The following is a 23830-nucleotide window of genomic DNA, read 5'->3' as shown; positions in this document are numbered from 1 at the left end:
ATATATATATATATATATATATATATATATTCAAAGATTTGCGCCACATTTTCACGATTTTTCAAAAATAGCAGACCTACAAGCTCATAGCGCGGCACCGAGTGTCGCACTATGAGCTTGTAGATCTGCTATCTTTCAATAGCTAAAGTGTAACATAATGCTCAAAACACCATAAGGGGTTCCCGCCCAAAATGGGTTAAATACTTATCAAGGATTTATTCGCAAGTTGGCCCACAACCTTTCTCCCTCTACACCAAATATCTTTTTGCCGAAAGTAGCCGAACTACAAGCTCGCAATGTGATACCAACGTGACGTGCCATTTTCACAATTCTTCACTGATAATCCATCGCAGAAAAGGTGAAAGTGCCTCAGTGGTTTCTTGTTCAGATAAAATTACCTGGATTGGATCGATGGGTTCCGTCGCTGCTCGAGCGTCCGGTGTGTGAGAGGTCTGGAACATGGGTGGAGGAGTGGAGATGATGGCAACCTGACAGCCATAGAGGGGAGCAAGGAGCAACGGTTACTCAAACTACGTAAAACGATCAATTACAATGAACGACAATACATTCTTAACCCATTTTGGGCGGGAACCCCTTTTGGTGTTTTAAGCATTAGGTTATAATTTAGCTATTGAAAAATAGCAGATCTACAAGCTCATAGCGCGCCACCGAGTGGCGCGCTACGAGCTTGTAGCTCTGCTATTTTTGAAAAATCGCAAAATGTGGCGCAAATCTTTGAATATATATTCTTTCAGAGCGAACGTTTTTGACTCAAATCTTTGCTATCTGGGGGGTTCCTGGAATAACATATTTCCAGATGGGGGTCAGCAGCCAATTACATAATATTTCATGTCAAGAACCCCAAAAATGATGAGCACCACTGATATAGAAAACAGTCAGGATTAAGAAGACATTTTTTAAATTTCGACGTCAGGCTTTAATGGGTCAACAGAACTGTATAACAGAGCTGCTTCATTTCTGAACGAATTAAGTTGCCGAATGTTAAATATACATTTTGGCCTATTATTATTAAACAACTTGACTATAAAGGCAGAAGGCAAGTGATATATATTTCTATTTGGTATTAAAATGATTTACCCGTGTCTTATTAAAATATCCAATTGAGCCATGTAGCTTTAGTTACTGCCTGGACAAGTGGACATTACTTGTTAAAGAGAAAGTAAGATGGAGACAGATGATTTGGGTACATTATTTCCCCAATACAATTAATAAATCACATTTTCCCATATCGTAATATATCATGGCGCTCTACAGAGCCCCGTTTGTGAGTATACTCACTTGCGTTGGCTCAGGTTGGACAGAAACGGCGTTGGGTTGCGAGAGTCGAGATTCTGGGTGAACTGAAATGGAAAGGCAACGAGTGCATTAAACACACATTGACTCTCATTATACAACAGGTTGTTTTCGAGGAAGGCAATCCGATTGGTTGAAACAGCTTTCTAGCCATGCTTAAACCACAATATACTGTAGGAACACCTAATCAAAACAAAGACATCAGCTGTGCTGATCTCCCAAAGCGCAGCCGAATGTGTTGCTAGGCTAGAGAGTTCCTTGGGACATCTGTGGTCGTAGTGGCTTCATCTGTCATTAAAAAAAATATATGACTTTTTTGCGTTTGTTTTTTTTCAATCCGGGTCCATTTGGTTCCATCTGTACACTCTCAGGAGTTAAGGGGTTCCGTAGCCCTAATGCATAAAAAAATGGGGTCCTTGTAATTAAAACGTCTGAGAAGGACTAGCACAGCTGGACTACTGTCAGAGGCGGACTTACCGTTGGACTAGGGTGGGCTGCAGCCCGGGGGCCCCCGACTAGGGGGGCCCCCGAAAAATATTTAAAAAAAAAAACATTATATATATATATATATTAATATATATTTTTAATTTTTTGTATTATAAAATTGTAAAGTATTGAAATCCAATTCAAGTGAAATGTGTGTGTAGTTATTGTATTTAGTTGTATTATGGTTAAACCACAGAGCTTCTGCCTGCCTGCCTGCCTCTCTTTTTAGGGGCCTGGGTACCCCAAAATTAAAACAAAATAGCCCAAATTTCTACCGGCCTCGCGGCTGCGCCAATTTGCTCCAGCCCGGGGGCCCTCAGCAAGGTAAATCCGGCTCTGACTACTGTGCAAACAGGAGTATTTGGTGCGGTTGTTGTGTTCAACATACCAGGAGGACACACCATCTGTGGCAGGTCCACGTTCTGGCCCGGTTTCATGGGCTGAGAGGACACGATGGCCGGATCCACGGGGTGTCCGTCAAACTCCAACATGGAGTCCTGAGAGAAAACACACACACACACACACACACACTTAGCCGCACAGCTACAATACAGACTATTTTCAGCCGGATAATCATGATACGGAGCTAGAATTACGAGGCATTGACTCTCCAAAAGGTAACTGTAAACATCGGCAGCGACCGTAACTTCTTAGAATGTTAATTACGGCAATAAAGGTGTAAACACCTTAATTGCCCGGGGTTATTTAATCCATTAATAAAATGTGCCCAGCGATTTATAAACACGGAGCACTTTTACCGACGGACGGACCGGATGTTGTCCCGGATGTGGCTGTAGCAGCTAAGTGTTGCCAAAACACTCTTGATGCGATCGACAACGGGAGGTAACGGGAGGTACGCGACTAGCGACTGGACAGTCTAACACATCTTTTTTTTATAATTAGACGGGATGGTTTAGATCGAGAGTTTTAAGATTTTCGTTCTCGTCGGCTAAACAGGGGGGGGGGTGGGACATTTTCGATGACGTCTCACTGTTGCGCAACAACGAGGATTGCGCAACAAGCGCTCCTAGGCTGTGGATCGATGCGACCGGTTTTGATATCATTATCATCTCCGTCCTGTTAATCAATCTCCGTCTTGGGCAATAGACCGTACTAAGTACCAGGACGGAGATCTCCGTCTGGGGCCCTTAAACTGTTAACCACTTCCCCCGGGAGCACCGATCGTGCGCAGATTTTTCACATTTTTAATGTTTTGTCATAAGATGATGGCATGCTGGTGCGCTGCCCGCCCTCACCTGCATGAAGTTGTACGTCCCCTGCATCTGCGCCATCAGGTCGTGGACAACCTGCTTGCGGACCAAGGGGTCAGCGGGCGCCACGGCGGTGGGAGATGATGTCAGCGGGTGGGTGGTCTCCAGGGGGGCGGGGGGAGGAGGGGTGGTCTGGACAAGGTGTGGCTGCATGGCGCCGACTGCCTGAGAGGGAATGGAGATCTGAAACAGACAGACAGACAGACAGACGTCAGGGGAAAGACATCTGTTGCATCCCAAGCACTTTTTGCTTAGACCTGCGCTCGTCATTCTGGTCCTCTCAGGCAGGGGTTCTCAACCCGTGGGTCGCGACCCCTCGGGGGGGGGGGTCGCCAAATTATTTTAGGGGGTCCCCAAATTATTTTCAAAAAAAAAATTAATATATATATATATATATATATATATATATTTTCACGATTTTTCAAAAATAGCAGACCTACAAGCTCGTAGCGCGCCACTCGGTGGCGCGCTATGAGCTTGTAGATCTGCTATTTTTCAATAGCTAAATTATAACAATGCTTAAAACACCAAAAGGGGTTCCCGCCCAAAATGGTTTAAGGTTATTGTAGCAGTCAATTTATATTGGGGGTCGGGAGGGGGCGGGGCGGGGGTCCCGAGACATTGCCAAAGCATTTCCGGGGGTCCCCGGCCAAAAACGTTGAGAACCCCTGCACTCAGGGACAGAGGTCTGTGTATAGAGCGTCGCGGTCCCGCCCCCTTTCATGACGACGTGAGACCCAGAAGTGAATTCTCCGTTCATTTTCTCCATAGGCTTTTCAAAAAGTAATTTATTTAAAGACGTTTACGCCGCGGACACACAGCCAACTGGAGTTGTGACAAATCATGACAAGACACACAATATTTTGGACCGAACAAATAATTACAAAGAAGAAAAACAACAACAAATAAATGTTGTAACCTGCCGTTTTCTTCTTCTAATTATCTGTTCGCGTCCAACTTCAGTGTAGTGCAACGCAGCGGTTCCCCAACCATTTTCACATCAAGGACCCCCAAATTGACACCAATTAGCCCACGGACCCCCCCCCATTTGAAAAGATATGCTTATGGGGATAAGAGAAGTTGTTTACGGCTCCAACAGTAATTCTCAACCCATTTAATTTCAAGGACCCCCCAGTTTGACATGCATTTAGTCTACAGACCCCATTTGATGGCATTTCTATCTCAATTCAAATTGTAAAATCAATGTTAATTTAACTCTTGAGAGCGTACAAATGGAACCAAACGGACCCCTTTTGGTTCCATTTGTACGCTCAAGAGTTACAGACCCATAAGGAATCCATTTGGTTCCAAACCATCATTTAGCATGGGGACCCCCTGGAACTCCCTCAAGGACCCCTGGGGGTCCCCAGACCCCACCGGTGTAAAGGGATGGAGGGGCTGTGCTGTGCAGTGTTACCAGTGTAGCGTACCTCCGTGTCTGACGCGGTCCACTCGTCTCCCTGCTCCTTGTCACTACTGCTGAACGACCCGTCTGGAATGAACTGTCTGTTTACAAACTGGACAGACAGACAGACAGGTCACACATCACCTTGATCATGATAACTCAACACCATATCAACCTATTCCATTTAATTTGCCCTGAATGAAGAAATAACACTAATTCCATGGCATAACAATCATGTGTATTAACACATTCTGGGCGGGAACCCCTTTCGGTGTTTTAACTAAGCATTATGTTATACTTTAGCTATTGAAAAATAGCAGATCTACAAGCTCATAGCGCGCAGGTCTGCTATTTTTGAAAAATCGTAAAAATGCGGCACAAATCTTTGAATATATATTCTTTCAGAGCTCCAACACCTTCCTCTTTCCACTGCTGATCATGTCCAGCGCGACGGGGTGTTCTCTTTTTTATATGTTTGACACCTGCTGCATAGACGTCGTCGTCACCATGGGAACCAAAAAGGCGATGGGAACCCGTCGCCGGCAGCTGTTTGCTTAACGATGTTGACTGCTACGGCGATTGCGTCACAGCAGCCGTACTTCCGCCTAGTGGAGGCGTCCTGAAATCCGTCGTTGCTTAACCCATTTAGGCCTGACCTCAATTTGGAAAAAAAAAATCTTCTAAATCCTCCAGTTTTCTGAAATAAATATTTTCACGATTTTTCAAAAATAGCAGACCTACAAGCTCGTAGCGCGCCACTCGGTGGCGCGCTATGAGCTTGTAGATCTGCTATTTTTCAATAGCTAAATTATAACAATGTTTAAAACACCAAAAGGGGTTCCCGCCCAAAATGGGTTAAAGTCCCTATTGTAGCTTGGGGACCGGGCCAGTGATATAAATAAGGTTTTCAATGTAATGAGTCCCGGGATGCAGCTATGGTCTTTTAGATGAGTCCCAGGGACATTTTATGAGTCCCACTTCAACGACGTTAGGAGTCATATTATTTTGCCATTTTTTCAAATTGCAGCATTTAACTCTCATTTAATTTTGGTTATAATGTGGTTATATGCATGTAGAAAACAGAAGAAGAAATTATTTTTATAACTAAAGATAGCAAAATAAACTAGAATAAAAAAACAGTACAGTAGTGCATCCCGTAGATGCCGAGGTCGTTGTTGTATTGTGTCCCTTAACTATAAACGGCACTATAAAAATGCACCCCATTTTAACCCATTTAGGCCGGACGTTGAAATAAAAAAAACGTTCGCTCTGAAAGAATATATATTCAAAGATTTGTGCCGCATTTTTACGATTTTTCAAAAATAGCAGACCTACAAGCTCGTAGCGCGCCACTCGGTGGCGCACTACGAGCTTGTAGATCTGCTATTTTTCAATAGCTAAAGTATAGCAAAAACACCAAAAGGGGTTCCCGTCCAGAATGGGTTAATCCCCCCCCCCCCCCCCCTCCCCCATGTCGAGAGGCAGTGAGACAAGAGAAGAGAGCTGCTCACCTCTGTGGCTTCCACCTCAATGGGTTCTGTGTAGTCCTCTATGATCTCCACTTCTGTGGGTAAAAAAAAACAAAACAAACAACAACAATTCAGTGTATTATTCCTTGAAATGCGTAAAAATAGAAGTGTGGTTGGTTGGTGTGAGACGGATTGAAAATATTTTTTATCCCACGATTTTGTAACCCATTTTTCACCCCCGTGTCAATTATCTAATGTGATCCTGGGCTCTACACACCCTTCGCCAACCTAGTCCCCGTATATGGGGGACATGGGGAGAGCAACGGACTTGAACACACGCTTCCTTCATGCCTGAGTGTCCAAGTTGCTCCTTTACACCTGACAGAGAGGGACTTTCCCTGGTTGGACATAGCGCATGGAAGGAACACGTTATTCCAACCAGTTCCTTTCCCCTCCATCAGGCGCCCCGGCTGGCCAGGGGGAGGTGTGAGACGGATTGAAAAAAAAATGACCTGCATCCACCGTCTGGTCCTCGGCCTCCGACGACTCCACTGCGACCGGCTCCGCCTTGACGGCCACAGCCGCCACCTCTTCCTCCTCCTCCTCGTCGTCGTCGTCATCCTCCTCATCCTCTTCCTCCTCCTCCTCCTCACACAGGCCGTTGTGGTGACGAGGAGGAGTCTTGTCGAAGTAGCCACTCTGCAGCACCTGCTCCAGACTCTCCTTGAGTGCTTTGTCTACGAGGACAGGAACACAAGAGGTCACTGGACCGTGGTATTTAAAGGAGAGTCATTCAATTCATAATCAGCTGTGTTAAAGGAGTCATTCAATTCATAATCAGCTGTGTTAGAGGCCAAGCCGTTGAATACAAAGTTAAACAGAAGAAATGTAGGGGACTCATCCACACACATGAGTGAGGGGGTACAATCGGCATGAGTGAGGGGGTACAATCGGCATGAGTGAGGGGGTACCATCGGCATGAGTGAGGGGGTACAATCGGCATGAGTGAGGGGGTACAATCGGCATGAGTGAGGGGGTACAATCGGCATGAGTGATGGGGTACAATCGGCATGAGTGAGGGGGTACAATCGACATGAGTGAGGGGGTACAATCGGCATGAGTGAGGGGGTACAATCGACATGAGTGAGGGGGTACAATCGACATGGCCAAAGGGAAGGGAAGGTGTGTGTGTGTGTGTGTGTGTGTGGGGTACCTAATAATATCAATTTGATCGTGTGGGGGAAATTCAGTTTTCTGTTCTGCTTCAACCAGTAGATTGCTGACAAAGTGGTTATGCTGCGTACATGAGGCATATACAAAAAAGATCACAGCATGCGTCTCGTTGTCGTCGCTTTGCAAAATGATCTGATGCTTGCGCGGTCGTTGACGTCGTCAAGCGCGCGTCCGTAGTGACGTAGTGTGTCGCAGCGGTCGGAAAAAAAACATCAATGCAGCTTTAGTTGTCTCTTTGTAGCTTTGCATCTGGAAGTTGAACCCAGCTCAGCTTCCAATTTGTAGCTTTGCATCTTTTGCAGCAGCTACAAATGTCGGATTTGCTTCGTGGCGTCACGTCGCTGGCTTCCATTGACAATGAATGGTAGGCTGTATCTTTGCACCTGCCCGTGTGAACCTTAAGAGTATATATTAATAGAGACGAAATGGACATAGTGGCCGAATTTGTCAGCAGCTCGAGCCAGCGCTGGTCCGTTGACCATCATTGCGCACGGTCATGTTATTGGGCCCATGACACGTGAACGAATGTTTCACACGTGAACGCGCGCAAACGGCGCAATGACAGTCAACGGCCAGCGCGTTCATGTTTAAATCAGTACCCTAGCCCTCCAAACCCGAGATTCTCGGGTTTGAGGGCTTGTATTCTTTAATCCATTTTTTGATCCGATCATATCGCTAGCTGATGTTGCTAACCGCATCAACACAGAGTGGGACACTGGCCGCGGCCATTTTGAACATGCACGCGCATCCACTTCCAGTCTTAAGCCCACCATTCACAATTCTGTATCTCAGAAAGGACATTGAGGGGGCCGTTTCTGGTGAATACAAGGGTTTTCAACGGGCTGTAGCAGGCGGGCTGGCTGACACTCGCGGTCGGCTTTTTCCACCACTGACCGACACAACAACATCCGGGCATGACAATACCGGGCGATAAAACCTTGGCAATACGCTATCGAGGGATTAATTAATGCTGGCGCGAATTGAGTTAATATATATATTCTCCAAGGTGTGAACGCAGTGTCAGAGCAGTTAGGGGTTAACAGACGTATTGTCGGGCTTGAACTCAGGACCTTTCCGTTTACCAGTCTGCGTCTCTAACCATTCAGCTAATGGCCGGCACCTAAATTATATGGCGCACCAGTGCAACCAACTCAAAGGTTAGTCCGGAGCCCTGAATTAAAAATAAATAATCAAGGCTTTACAAAACAAAATAAAAAATGTTAAAAGTTTGACTTTAAAGGTGGTTGCACACTGGACGCGTTTTTCGGAAAACCGACGGAAAAACGCAGCTAAAAATCCGAATTCGCGCCCGGTGTGTAGGGACCTTAAAAGTTATGTCAAAAAGGAAATAAAAATGTATCCAAACTATATGATTATAACCTTGGACCAGACGAATTCACAACATCGTGAACATCGTGAGCAGAATAGTACATTTGTAGAAAAACGAGGCAGGTTTCCCACCCCGCTCTCAAAGGGCACCTACGGACGGCTGCAATTTGAAACTGGCCCCCGTAAAATCTGAATCCCCCCCCACCCCATTCCCCCCCCCCCCCCCCCTCGCAGTGTATACATTTTATTTTACCTCCTTTATGATGAGGATTTTTTTTTTTTGTTATATAGAAGTGTATATTGGTATGTCTCTAAATGTTATGATGAATTGAACAAGGTGGACCCTCTTGTAAACAAGTGTAGTGCTTTATTGGGTCGTCCACTCACAGTTAAATAAATCAGCTTTTGTGCCCAAGACGTCCTGGGAATTACCGCTATGTGGTGCCCAAGACATATGTGGACATCTTGGCAAAAAAAAAAGATGTAAAAAAAAAATGTATGTAAAAAGTGGGCACCCTGGGGTTTTTTTTTTAAAGTGTTGTGTGGGCACACAATGTGTTAACAGTTTTTTTAATTGAGTTGTGCTTGAAATGTACTGTAATTCTGCAAACTGTTAAATACTTCCAATCAATTCCTGTTGTTCCTGTTGTACTGTACGATGTATTTGCCAGTGTACTGTACAAATATTGAACAACATATGTATGCATGTTGTACGCATCGCTAAGTTCCCCAATGAGTGAAGTAAGGCATACACGACATCGACGCATTTCTCAACAGCGCTTTGGTTACAGCTAGTGATCTCTCAATAGCCATTAGGACTACAAATATAGACACCATTAAAGGGATAGTTCAGATTTTTTGAACTTAAGTTGTATGAAATACTTGCCATTAATATAGTGGTTGCAACTGTATTAATTGATTGCCCGAGTCCTGTGGTGGGAGTTCTGCTCTGGTTTTGGTGAAATATCAAGTAGTTCCGGTCATTTTGTGGGGGGCACTGGGGGCCACGCAGTAAAAGTAAATTAATCCACAAAACTAACGTCATTTGTATTGTTGACCTATTTCTAAAATATTAGTGCAACTTCCGTTCTTTTTTTACCCCTCTATCACACAGAACTATGTTTTTTGTGTCCATATCACTACGCCCAAAAAATAGTTCCATGTGATAGAGGGGTCAAAGTTGAACGAAAGTCGCGCTAATATTTTAGAAATAGGTCAACAATACAAATTACGTTCGTTTTGTGGATACATTTACTTTTACTGCGTGGCCCCAGTGCCCCCCACAAAATGACCGGAACTACTTAATATTGACCAACACCAGAGCAGAACTCCCACCATGGGACTCGGGCAGTCAATTAATACAGTTGCAACCACTATATTAATGGCAAGTATTTCATACAACTTAAGTTCAAAAAATCTGAACTATCCCTTTAAGACTACAAATATCAGACCCGGGTTACACTGCGAATATAGACATCATCACACTACAAATATAGAACATTAGAAACCTAAGAATCTCTACAAGGCAAACGGGGGCATGTCTTCATTCAAAAACACAATCAATGTGGGGTCTGATTCAGACAAATCCCATTGGGAGAGGTGATTATTAACCCACTCTGGGCGGGAACCCCTTTTGGTGTTAAGCATTATGTAATACTTTAGCTATTGAAAAATAGCAGATCTACAAGCTCGTAGCGCGCCACCGAGTGGCGCTCTACGAGCTTGTAGGTCTGCTATTTTTTACTTTAAAGGGTTGTGGCTGCTGAACAAATTTTCTACTACTAGATCAAAATGCAGTTAACGACATTTAGACCTGAGGACGATTCTACAAATGTCTTCTAAATCATGAAAGATTTTCTGAAAAACCTATGTTTCTAAATCAGTGGTTCTCAAATTATTTCATGTCAAGGACCCCCAGAAATTTTATGAAATTGGCTGCCGACCCCCCATCTGAAAATATGTTGTAAATATTTGAGTTACAAAACGTTCGCTCTGAAAGAATACATATTCAAAGATTTGTCACATTTTTTACGATTTTTCAAAAATAGCAGAGTGCCGCGCTACGAGCTTGTAGATCTGCTATTTTTCAATAGCTAAAGCATAACGTAATGCTTAACACCAAAAGGGGTTCCCTCCCCAAAATGGGTTAGTTTAATGCACCCCCCCCCCCCCCCCCCCCCCCCGGACCATTACCCTGACCTGAACAACAACCATTTCAATGATACAGATCAACTTACATCGACCACACTGTGCTCTGGCTTCTCATGCGATGCACTGCTGGTATTATAAGATACTGTCGGTTCAGGAGCATAGCACAACGTTTATAAACCCCCGGGTAAAAAAGACAGACAGACAGGCAGCACAAATAAACCTGGACTTGAATCTCTTTGTATTGCAAGACATGTACATGTGTAAGTAGTAGGAGATTAGAAACTCAGGCTAGATAATGTTGTCGGGTCAAAGCGTCGGTCAAAACCCAAAGCACCGCAGCTGCATGAAGAAAGCATTCACCCAGGCAGTGACCAACTGGGATCTCCTGGCCGAGAGGAGGTTACCGGGGGGTGGGGGTGTCCCTCATTTCCAAGACTTTTTAGGCGTCCCACAAATTGAGACCCTGTCCCCACATTGTGCCTGGCAGGCAATTGCATCAGTGTTCAAATGGCCCTCATAGTTAGTTCCCTAATAGTTGGCCTTCTGTTGTAAAGCTTTCTCTCATTGTCTCTTCCTGTGAGATGTATGTGTTTTTAAGCCTGTTAAAATAGCATACAAAATAAAGCATGATTTTTTAAAACAAAATGTGAGACACCAGTGGAGTTTATAAATGATAGCCAATAGGCCTATGGTCGAATATGACATCAAGGCATTTAACCCATTTTGGGCGGGAACCCCTTTTGGTGTTAGCATTATGTTATGCTTTAGCTATTGAAAAATAGCAGATCTACAAGCTCATAGCGCGCCATCGAGTGGCGCGCTACAAGCTTGTAGGTCTGCTATTTTTTTTAAATCGAAGAACCACTGACATAGAAACATAGCTTTTTCAGAAAACTGTCAGGATGTAGAAGACATTTTTAGAATCTGATCTCAGGTCAAAATGGGTTAATATCAACTCAAGTAGTAAGTTGCTAACCCAGGCCAGTACTCCAGTATCGCTTGTGTGGGACAAGTGGGATGGGGGAACCTCTTCTTCTGTCCCTCAAATGAACAGTTTGGATCTGGTCACCCTAAATGTGGGACCGTGTGGGCGTTGTGGCCGACTAGTGTCCACTAACTGGGTCGCAAACCAATATAATATCCTTACGTGGCTCCAGTCCTCTCTCTGGCCAGTAGGAAGCACGGCCACTGGCACCGTGCCCCGCTCCAATGCTGAGTCAGGCAGCTGTGGGTGTGCGGTGTGTGTGCGCGTGCGTGCGTGCGTGCGTGCGTCCAAAGGCTGCTGAGAATGCAGCCACACTCCCGATAACCCCCAGGCCCCTCATTTACATTATTGAAATCAGCAGATGCTACACAAACACCATTGATTCACACACGGTGGGAGAATGTGAGACAGCATAAAGACGGGGGGAAAGTGCTTCATCTCGTTACGTGACTGGCATCGCTGCCACAGACAAGTTACCAATGGGTGGGGGAATCCTAGCCTGGCTAATAAGCCAGACCGAATCCGCCTGCCGGCGGATTACGGTCTGGAGAGGCTCAATTGTACGCCCATTTCCTACACCAGAGAACTGGTGTGGCCAATCGGGACACGGTATGCAATATGGGCGGGCTTTGGTACAGTGACGTTCAATGCTTGAGACCTTTGACTGACAGTAGCTCTGACCAATTGCGTCAAAGAGAAAATGTTTGAACCCGCCCCCCCCGGGAAACAAGATCCATACACAGCATCTCCAGACTCAAATACCACACGACAGTGTGATTTGAGTCTGGCTTATTAGCCAGGCTAGGGGAATCCAACACACAGTCTCTCCGGAGACTAGTAACATTTGGCACAGCAATCGACTTGTCGGTTCCCCCCCCCCCCATTCCCCAAGAGCCAAAACATCAAGAATCTGTTACTATTGGTCCGACTGTCATTAGACCGACCGGGTACAGGCTTTAGCTCCGACATACTATTGATCCGAAACCTCAATCCCTAACCTAACCATAACCTGCAAGCACGGAGCAGCGCATGTCGGACCATCGCATTTTCGCATCGCATGTTTCCGCGCATCGGACCTTTGGGGTGTCGGATCTGCGTGCGCACCCCAGACCGACAACCTACCTCAAACCCTAACCTAATGGGTGGACTTAATCCCCTCAAAAAGGTAATCACACTTTAATCATTGACCTCCAGAAAACCTACCTCAGAGGTGACTAGATTAAGCCAGACTAAATCTAAACATAAGATTGAGAAACGTTTAGTGCTTCTAGTAAGACTAAATCTTAATTGCCCAGACTCTTCTTCAACAAAGATGGGCGAAAGCAAACATTCTTTGTTCTGTACTCATACAATAGTATGGCACAAAACATTGAAGTCCTTAAACCAGAAACCTAACCGCAAGCACGGGAGCAGCTCATTTCCGACCGCACGTCCGACTGTTGTTTCCGCATGTCGGTACGTTGGTTGGTGTGTCTAATCTGTGTGTGCATCCCCTTACAAGGTGACGTCCCAACTCGGATTTCTCCGACTCCCAACTAGGCAACTAAAAGAAAATATCTCAAATTAGGCAGCGGTGGCCGAACGAATTGCGGAGCGGTCTTGATACCGGAAGGTCGCCAGTTCGAATCAGCGGTCCGACACGTTAAAATTACCACCGCTGAAGTGCCCTTGAACAAGGCATTGAACCACTACGATGAAATGTTCTATGAGCAGGGCCTGGCTGGAAACAAGTTCTTGAGCTTAGCCCAGATACCCTGGGTAAATATAGTAATCATTTCATTTCATTTCAAATATGCCCCGTTCACTTTAGCCCACATGGAAAAACAACAAGAAATCCAGCTGGATTAAGACTTACACGTCGTTCCAACTACAGCCTTGTCTCTCGCCTCCAACAGGTCCCACAGATGTACGGAGGCCTCTTCATACTGATCGGAAAGCCTGCAAAGGGTCCAGAGCAGAACAGGTACAACTTAGTTAAGCATTTATCGGATTCTCTTCTCCAGAGTGACTTACAAGTGTGAAATCAGAGTGAATAACTTGAACCCTACTCAACAGCAGGGTAAATAGTAAATTAACCCATTCTGGACGGGAACCCCTTTTGGTGTTTTAACTAAGCATTATGTTATACTTTAGGCAGCTATTGAAAAATAGCAGATCTACAAGCTCATAGCGCGCCACCGAGTGGCGCGCTACGAGCTTGTAGGTCTGCTATTTTTGAAAAGAATCGTAAAAATGCGGCACAAATCTTTGAATATATATTCTTCTAAATCCTGACCTTCAAAAATTACAAAAATGTTATGCTGCTATATACTGTACATAGCGACAAGAACCCCAAAAGGGGTTCCCGTCCAGAAGGGTCAAAACACCAAAAGGGGTTCCCGTCCTGAATGAGTTAAAGGTATATTCAGTGATTTCACTTAATTCAAATATCACTTCTTTTTTTGTTTTGTTGTGATAATCCTCCCTACTATAGAGTGTGCTGACCATATAAGGAGTTCCTCCCTGTCCCCAGTTAACCCGTAGGTTTCGTTTTTGGCTAGGTGGCAAAACCGTCATCCAATCAGGATAGAGAGGGGCCTTCTGCTAATCATGATCGAGCGGGGGTGGGCCTTGGTGTGCATGCTGTTGGCCTGTCGCGTGTCCCCCCCCCCACTGTAGTGCGTGCATGTGCACATCTTGTGCACATGCACAAGCAAAACAAATCAAATTAACAGAAAACATGTGAACAAGGAACCAATATAGGTCTGGACCGTTGAACTACCATCATTCAAAGAAGCACAGCAGTTAAAAGTACAGTTACACATTGGGCAAGAAAAGGTATACCTACAGTTGGAGGCCATCGATATTGTCCTTTTCTTTTTGCTGAGGTTTGCGTGATCTGCGCAAAAGGACAGTTAACCCATTTTGGGCGGGAACCCCTTTTGGTGTTTTAAACATTATGTTATAATTTAGCTATTGAAAAATAGCAGATCTACAAGCTCATAGCGCGCCACCGAGTGGCGCGCTACGAGCTTGTAGGTCTGCTATTTTTGAAAAATTGTGAAAATATTTATTTCAGCAAACTGAAGGATTTAGATGGATTTTTTTTTAATGTTGAGGTCAGGCCTAAATGGGTCAAATGATAAGGGACAATATCGGTGGCACCCAACTGTACAGCAGGGTAAAAGATATCACACACAAAGCCATTGGGACCCGGGAGTGATACAAGAAGAGAGGAATGCCAGCGGGGTGATAAGCGGCACCAATGGGGGTGATAACCGGGGGAGTTGTACCGATACCAGTATCAGAAAAGCTGCCGATACCACCAACTAAATGCTGGGATCCGATAGCATTTGGTGGCCGAACCGCTAGGCCGGCCCGGGCCACACTTTTAACAATTATTAATGGAAAGTTTATGTCTTAATCCATTGATACCTGGAACGCATCCATGTCACGTTAGCGTTAGCGTTTTAAACATTATGTTATAATTTAGCTATTGAAAAATAGCAGATCTACAAGCTCATAGCGCGCCACCGAGTGGCGCGCTATGAACTTGTAGGTCTGCTATTTTTGAAAAATCGTTAAAATGTGCCTCAAATATTTCCGAAAATTGTCATGATTTAGAAAACTTTTTTTTTTAAATTTCGACGTCAGGCCTGAATGGGTTAATAGATCAGTGGTTCTCAATCTTATTTTAATGTCAAGGAGCCTTACAACTCAGAGTTACACCTGTGAGGGTCCAATTGGATTTTTGGAACCCCCTCCAGGAACACCGAGAGTCCCTGGTAACCACCTTGAGAACCTAGATCGTTTTTTTGAGTGGTGCAACCACTCCCTTACGGAGCTATGTGTGTGGGTGGGTGCATCTGAGCACGAAAACAGCATGGTGGTTTTTCACCACCTGTGCGCAACCTAACACACACACAAACACACATATTAACTGTATATATGGTGATTTCGGGTGTGCCAGTACAGTGACAGTACAGTAGAGGGTACAGTAGAGGGACCCCCACACGGTAACGCTGTCATTTCTCAGCCGTTTCGGACACACAGAGTTGCACCACTCACTTCACACGTGTGTGATTTTTAAATTGCACACTGGAATCGGATCGGTACTCTGTATCGACCCGATAATCTGAATCAGTAAGCAGAAAAATTGCATCGGTACATCTCTATTAATAACCGGCGCCAGGGCTCCAGCGTGCGACTTAATAGGTCGCATATGATACTTAATTTCTTAACGTGAGAGTTAAAATTTAACGAGGTCGCACAGGTGCGACTTGCTGGAAGGATGAGTGGAGGGAAAAAAAAACATCCCGCAGTGCTTGCCCGTTCCATTGATAAAAACATTGGACGTTCGCCTGACGCCCAGTGTTCAAATAACGATCGTTCACGAAAACCCACAAATAAGCCCTTCAGACTTGGATGGTCAGAGCGGCGCGATTAAATACAAAGTAAATTCAAAGACGAGAATTGCGCAAACGGGCGCGGCGCGACCTGCCGCGGTACAAACTGGACGAACCGAGGCGAATATATATTCAGGTCTGAACGCAGCTTATTAAATTAACTAATTAACACAAATTAACTAATCTTTCTCAGCTGTACAATTTCACTGGAGCGCGCAGCGCGCATATCTAACTGCATGATGATCAGTCATGATCTACACAGACAGCCGACTCCCGACCCAAACCCAAAGAGTGAAACTTAGTAAACGTGTTGTTTGATTAAACATGTGCCACGAAATGTGCCACGAAAAATAGCTTCCAAAGCTTGTTATGTTTGCATCGAGGAGGTAGCCTATGTGTCCATACCATAGGTCCATACATGATGATCGGCCAACAAAATACATTAATCTCCCTCCCAGTGAGTGAAGAGCACTGATGCCTGATTTATTCTTCGTGTTCTGTGCTGAAAATAGCTGATCTACAAGCTCACAACGAGTCGCATCCGCGACGCGTTGTGAGCTTGTAGATCAGCTATTTTCAGCAAGCGGAGATATGCAGGCTCTGAGAGCATTCAGAAACTTTTGCCTTCACAATAAAAGCATGCAGCTTTCACAAGTTGGCCCATGAAGACAAGGAAAAGGATTAAGAATTTGGTGGGATTTCACATTGCAAAAGATTTTTTCCAAAATGTAAAAATATTATAATAAGGAATTAATTTGGATAATGGTAATGGAGATATTGTACAAATTGTCAATTTATTAATCCAAAAGGTTTGGACTGCATTTAATTTTCAACACAAAACCTTAAACTGACTTTCTGTGTGTGGAATATAAATATTGCCTTTATTGACTGAGTGACTTTGTGTTGGGTTGAAACCATCTACAGTGTTTTGAAGCTGTTTTTTACACAGTGACCTTTGTAGGGGGTTTTATGATTCAAACCTTTAATGGTGGAAACCACTACATAAATAAATGGCGCCCGATGTGGGGGCATGATAAGATCATGTATTAATACCACGCTATACAAAAGAAAAAAATGGTGCTACCTAATTTGTGGTGGCGCTACCAAATGAAAAGGTAGGTGGCACCAGTGCTACCTGTGAAAAAGTTAGTCTGGAGCCCTGACCGGCGCCTTAATGTTAACTAGCGGTTCCCTTCTCTGAATTGCATTGTAGTAAATCCACACACAGACAGACATTTATTCAGACCGACCTGACATTTTGATCGCGGTCAGGTCCCACCAGCTTGTAGAAGTCGTCCAGAGCGGTGAGGTCGGGGTCAGAGAGCAGCGGCGAGCCCCCGGCGCCCTGCCTCAGCTCCTGTCGCACGCCATCGTCGCCCAGACGGTCCAGGACGTACTGCAGCTCCAGGACCGACTTCAGCCTCTTCTGTTCGCCCTCCTCCCTCTTCAGCTGCTCTCGCCGCACGCTCTTCTTCTGCGCCTTCTGGATCTGGTGGCCGAGGAAACAAGAGTTAACCCATTTAAGTCTGACGTCAACATTTAAAAAGATTCTTCTAAATCCTCCAGTTTTCTGAAATAAATATTTTCAAGATTTTTCAAAAATCCACCCAGTGGCGCGCTACGAGCTTGTGGGTCTGCTATTTTTCAATAGCTAAAGCATAACATAATGCTTAAAACACCAAAAGGGGTTCCCGCCCAAAATGGGTTAACGAGACCAGGAGGAGGAAAACAAATGGGGACGATTCTGGTGAAACGATGGGAGTTTTATATTAACTTTTGAACTGAGGTCGAAAAAAGGCTTCTAAATCCTAACATTTTCCTGAAAAACCCATGTTTCTGTGTCAGTGGTGTTCAACCTTTTTCATGTCAAGGACCCCCAGAATTATCTCTATTGGGCCACGGACCCCCCCCCCCCATCTCAAAATATGTAGTTCCAAGGACCCCCCCCAGAAGCCAATATTTTAGTTAAAAATGTTCGCTCTGAAATATATATATATTCAAGTATTTGCGCCACATTTTCACGACTTTTCAAAAATAGATCTAGTTGTAGGTGTAAGATCATGGACAAAACGGTATCGATATAATAATAATCCCTAACAACATAATGTTCGATAGTTGCAGCCCTATACAGAAGAGGTTTCGTCAGATCTTACGTCTAGTCCCAACACATGAAAGTTCTTCTGCAGCTCTCGGGCGAACTCCAGGTTGTGGGCGATCTCCTGGAATTTGGTCAGCGCCTCCTGCAGAGGACCAGAGAGAGGAACGTTGAGTTGGGAGTCCAACACACAGTTTGTAATGTTAAGAAAGAGTCCGAGTGAGAACCCACCAGCTGATCCTGATTGAGGCCTTCCCCTTTATTCTTCTTGTCTTGATAATCATCCAGCTTGCCCTGGAACAGAGAAATACAAAATAAACAAAATAAATGTAATGAAGCCCATGCATTGGATAACACATCTATGTAAAGTGCTCTGGATAAAGGCAAGCACTATAGAAATGCACTATTTACCATTTAAGATTTGTGGATTTGTGAAGATTTTGTTAAGATTTCTCAGATGGTTTTTGGCATCCGTATATGTGCTAGGCGCGTTATTATGTATCCCACCAACGTTCCAGGAAAGCCCTGCTGTGATTGGCCAGTAGTCGTTGTGATTGACAGTTCTCGTTTTTGCGACCAGTCATTAGTCCTACAACTACAACCTATCTCAAACCCTCACCCTAAACCTAACCTCCCACGGGCAAGCACACCTAAACCTAACCTTAACCCATGTCTAACCAATGACTAGTCTAAACTAAGTATGCACCCCCCTAAACCTAACCCGAACGGCCTAACATCAGTAAAACTATGCCTTCCCGGGAGCCAATCAGACACATGGTGAGGCGGATCTACCCTAGAACGTTGGTGGGATTCATAATCACGCGTCATAGGCAGAGGAAAGCTTTTGCACACCTAGAGAAGTGGCTTAGGAACAGGTGCGTAGGCAAGTGCATAATCAATAATGAAATAGAAAAATACGCCCCCGGCCCGCACACTGTAGATCTGCTCGGTACAGGAGAACAAATTTATTATAGGAATGTCATGCCTGAAGGTGGTCTGGACTCTGTACTGACAGAAACATTGCCTCTATAATACATTTGTTCTCCTGTACCGAGCAGATCTACAGAAGTCGCCCCACCGACTTCAAATTCGACACCAGCGTTCCACATCACCACCACAGGGGGTGCAGTGCCCGGTGTCGAGTCGGTCGGACCCACGGTTGTCCGGAACCGCCCCAAAAAGGCCCCTGCCCGGGCTCTGGACAGGGCCCCTGCCTAGGGTCCTTATATGGAGCTGGCCTGTTCAGACATCATATATATATGTCATTCTGACATATATGGGCATAAAAAGGGACACAGCCCAAAGGGCACTGCTGTAGAGGCCACACGGGCACCACTCTAGGTAGACAATTAGAAATGTCATAGGCAAATCTACAACATCACAACCTGTCACGCAGTCACGGTGCATTTCACTGTGAGCTTTTTTTTTGCAATTTCTTGAGCTACACTGTAGATATACAAGCTCACAGTGCGTAACACTTGTACATCTGCTATTTTTGAACATTTTAGAAATATCTTGAAAATGAGATGTCTCCTCATTTAAAAGGCATTTCTATTGCCGGGTCTTATTATGCGTTTCGTATTGACCTTTTTCTTCTCCATGTTGCGAAGCTTCTTTTCGATGACGCCCAGCACCTGCTTCAACACCTCCGATTGTCCACCCAGCAGAATCTGGCCCACGGCCCCAGGAGCGGACCCCACATCTGGGCTGGCAGTCTGCGCAGTCCCGTTCCCGTTCATCGCCGAAGGCATCTATGGATTAAAGAACAGACAGGTGGTGGTAGTAGTGATGATGATGATGATGATGATGATGATGATGGTCTATCTCTGGAAACAGACTCTGTTCGGGGCTAGGATACATTTTCAAGATGTTTGAGGGTAGTCTGACGTCAATGCCAGCCGAGGGTTACAACTGAACATGGTTTTTCCGTTTTAAGTCACAAATACTGACTGCACTACAGTTGCAATTATTGTGATTAATTTATGAGTGCAGTTCATCCAGATAGCTCAGCTTATAGACATGAGAAATCACACTTATGTAAACAAAGGAAAGGAATAAAATGCTTTAAATATGATTCATATGCATTCCATGCCATATGCAGTCTCTGATCTTCTAAATCTAAACAGGAAGCATGTTACCTGAACTGTACAGTACGCGTACAGTATGTCTTAACGTTGTAATAACGTGTCTTAGTCATTATGATGACTGTTGTATCATGCCTCTGTCAATCGAGCTCCACATCAGCCCAAAGACCATGTTAATTGTTAATCCTAAATCGACAATAAAGCGATTTTCTATTAGGATTCAAACTGGAAATGAATGGGGGGGGGGGTTGTTTGTCAAACGGCCCCCGGGCAGCGCTAACTGTAGCGCGGCTACCCACGTTAGCATTACATCCTTGACTTAGCATCCCTTTGCTAAACGCCGGGCGAAAACAAGCTTGGCTAATTAAACGCACATTTTACAACCCCACACGTACCGACCTTGTTTTGTTTCCTATCCGCAGAGGAGACTGCTCTAGAAATGAATCGAAATGAGGAAGAATTGTCGTTATTTATTTTTTGTAGGGTTTTTTTTTTTTGCGTTTTTATTGTATTTTGGTTGTGGTGTTCAGTCTGGTGTGGGATCCGCCCCGCCGGCCTCACCGACAACTGAGATGGTTCGAGAGGCGAAGCGACACTTTATACGGGCGAAGGCCCCTTTTCAGCTGGCCCCACATATGGCCGGTCAAAAATGGTGTAAACAAAAACTAAATTATTAATTAAACTATTGTTTTTATAACATATAATCGTGATTTGTGTCGGTCCATAACACATATAATTCGGGTTAGTGAATTACGTGTCCCAGCAGCAAAATACATATTTTACATGTGTTCTTTTGCGAACCGGCATAATCGTGTCCAGTCCGTGGCATCGAAATCTGCAAAATCATTAGCATTGATTACCAAAATTCCTTGCCAAGCAACAAGAGAACTACATTTTTTTCTGCGTGTCATCATCACGCGAGGGTGTCGCAGATCTGTCCCTTTTGGCCATGCTTTTGGCACGCACGCAACAACAATGACCCACATGTGAGGTTAATTTTGTGGGACCCATGTCAAAAACTGAGATATTAATAAATGATGTATTACTTGTTCATCAATACAGGCACACTGGCACAGCATTTGAAAAATATTGTCAAATGAAATTGACCTGTAGGCTACTTGAACTGTACTCAGCTGTTAACCATTTAGACCTGAGGCCCCAAACATTTGTGATATGAGATTAATAGGGTTGCCACCCGTCTCTTAAAGGTATATTCAGTGATTTTACTTAATTCAAATATCACTTATTTTTTCTTTTTTTCTGGATAATCCTCCCTACTATAGAGTGTGCTGACCATATAAGGAGTTCCTCCCTGTCCCCAGTGAGCCCCTGGGGTCAAAAAACCCTAGTTTCAGTTTTGGTGGCGGGTGGCAAAGCCTTCATCCAATCAGGATGAGAGGGGCCTTCCTCCAATCATGATCGACTGGGGGCGGGCCTTGGTGCACATGCTGTTGGCCTGTTGCACTTCCCCCCACTGTAGAGCGTGCATGTGCACATTTTGTTACCGGGGCGGACTGGGTGGTTTTCCAAATCACCCAAATCACTGAATGCTCCTTTAAAATACAGAATCATCCCTTATTGGAGAATTAAATGATGCGTCCCTTATTGAACCAATAAGGAACACAGTTTGTTCCTTATTTTCCTAAATAGCCTCTACACGTCAACACTGAATTTAACAATAATGAACAAAACAAAACACAGGAAATATTAAAGTCAGCACAATTGTTCTAGCAGGAGGCACACAGTACCTAAAGTAGCCTAAACCAGTGGTTCCCAAAGTGGGGTCCGGGGACCCCCAGGGGTCTTTGAGGGAGTTCCAGGGGGTCCCCAGCTAAATGATAGTTTGGAACCAAATGGACCCTTATGGGTCTGTAACTCTGAGTGTACAAATGGAACCAAATGGACCCTCAGAGTTAAATTAACATTGATTTTACAATATGAATTGGGGGCCCAGAGATAGAAATGCCATTAAATGGGGGTCCGTAGACTAATGCATGTCAAACTGGTACTTGAAATTAAATGGGTTGAGAATCACTGCGTAAAAGTCCTCTCTTATGGGGGTCGCTGGCATATATTTTCTAATGGGGGTCCGCGGGCTCCTAGTATAGAGTCCTGTAGCCATTCCAGCCAGGTGGGTTCGGGGAGTGAGGCCAAGTAGTAGCCTGACCAGTTTGTTTTGGGAAGTCTGGAGCCTTGTTTTAAGGGCCTTTGAGGTGCTGTGGTACCGTCCAGGAGGTGCATGCATAGTCGAGGAAACCTTGTACGAGGGCTCCTGTTAGGGTCTTCAAGGTGTTTTTGTTGACCAGTGAGGAGATCCTGTATAGGAAACTTGTTCTTTGGTTGACTTTTTTGATTACGTTGGTGGCCATTTTATCACCGGAAAGATTTGACTCCATGATGGAACCTAGGTAGGTAATTTCATCTTTTCGTGTTCTTCATGTTCAGTTCATTTTCAGTTCTTCATGACCCAAACATCCAGTAAGGGCGAAATCCATTTGACATTTGACAAACATCTCCTGAGATCGATTCGGTATGGGACCTTATATTATTTATCATCTTATTTATCCGTGTTTTTACAAGATGTCATGTCAGTAGTATTTCTAATACCTGCCCAATAGCCCACATCTTGGCTGCTGATGTGGGGATAGGTTAGCCTGCTATTTCAGTAGACTATTATAGTTGATTGTTTAATAATGTTGAGTTTTAAAGTCTAATATAAATATAAATCAATATAATTAAATATTGTGCCCATTTAAAGAACCACTCGGATTCACAATCAGAACTCTTTATGTTGTTATGCTCATTTGGAAAACAAAATTCTACTTCAAAAGTTGTGGATAGCATTAACAATAAGTTGAAGGGAAACTTCAACTTATTGCTTCAACTTATTGCTTCAACTTATTGCTTCAACTTATTGCTTCAACCTATTGCTTCAACCTATTGCTTCAACTTATTGCTTCAACTTATTGCTTCAACTTATTGCTTCAACGTATTGCTTCAACCTATTGCCGGCCTTGCCGCACACGCCTGCGCCGCAAGGCTGTGGCAGGCGTAAAGAGTGTCCCTTATTTCAAGATCTCAAAGGTGGCAACCCTAGATATGACTAAACAGTGAACACATGTTTTCTGCCAGAACTCTAATGTGGATATGAAACTAGAGGACAATATTTGACTCCAAGTCTTTGGAATTATTTATTGGGTGAGTAGCCTATACACACAGAGTCAGGGACGGATTAAACCCCACAAGGGCCCCTGAGCCAGTATTTTTTGGGGGCCCCCATAGCACGCATGCGTGTGACATGTTTGGGTTTTTTTATCATCTTTTTGTACATACATTTAACAGCCAATGAAAGTGCCCAGGAGCCCTTTTCAGGGCCTCAAACCCAGTACCGCGCAGCCCAGTTTCCCTCACGGGCCCCTGAGAGCCAAGGGCCCCTAGGCCGTGACCCCAATGGCCCAATGGCTAATTTGGCCCTGCACGGATAGTGCAGACCACATTTATGCCACCGTTCTGCCGCTGCTGTATAGAGCGTCGCAGCCCCGCCCCCTACCATGGACCAGGAAATGATTCTCTGTTCATTTTCCTCATAGACATTTCAGAAAGTATTTATTTAAAGACGTTTA

The 23830-nt window shown here is 44.6% G+C and overlaps 1 protein-coding gene and 1 long non-coding RNA gene across 2 annotated transcripts in view; both read right to left on the bottom strand.

Annotated features, from left to right (window-relative positions):
- The window catches only part of caprin1b (cell cycle associated protein 1b), a 33380-nt gene extending 12616 nt beyond the window's left edge, over positions 1-20764 (bottom strand). The window contains 13 exon segments of the mRNA XM_079501544.1: positions 399-488; positions 1300-1361; positions 2189-2297; positions 3057-3254; positions 4502-4588; positions 5988-6040; positions 6458-6682; positions 13499-13581; positions 17279-17517; positions 18182-18268; positions 18355-18417; positions 19710-19874; positions 20607-20764. Coding sequence (XP_079357670.1) covers positions 399-488; positions 1300-1361; positions 2189-2297; positions 3057-3254; positions 4502-4588; positions 5988-6040; positions 6458-6682; positions 13499-13581; positions 17279-17517; positions 18182-18268; positions 18355-18417; positions 19710-19874 — 1461 coding nt within the window. The 5' untranslated portion in view covers positions 20607-20764.
- LOC306923704 overlaps positions 1-21435 on the bottom strand; it is a 75904-nt gene extending 54469 nt beyond the window's left edge. The window contains exon 1 of the long non-coding RNA XR_013790098.1: positions 21403-21435. This is a non-coding gene — a long non-coding RNA (uncharacterized lncRNA). The remainder of the gene's footprint in view (positions 1-21402) is intronic.
- Positions 21436-23830: the final 2395 nt, after the last annotated feature.

Source organism: Electrona antarctica (genome assembly GCF_951216825.1).
Source record: "Electrona antarctica genome assembly, chromosome: 5".
NCBI lineage: Eukaryota > Metazoa > Chordata > Actinopteri > Myctophiformes > Myctophidae > Electrona > Electrona antarctica.
This window is presented reverse-complemented; position numbering and strand designations above follow the sequence as displayed.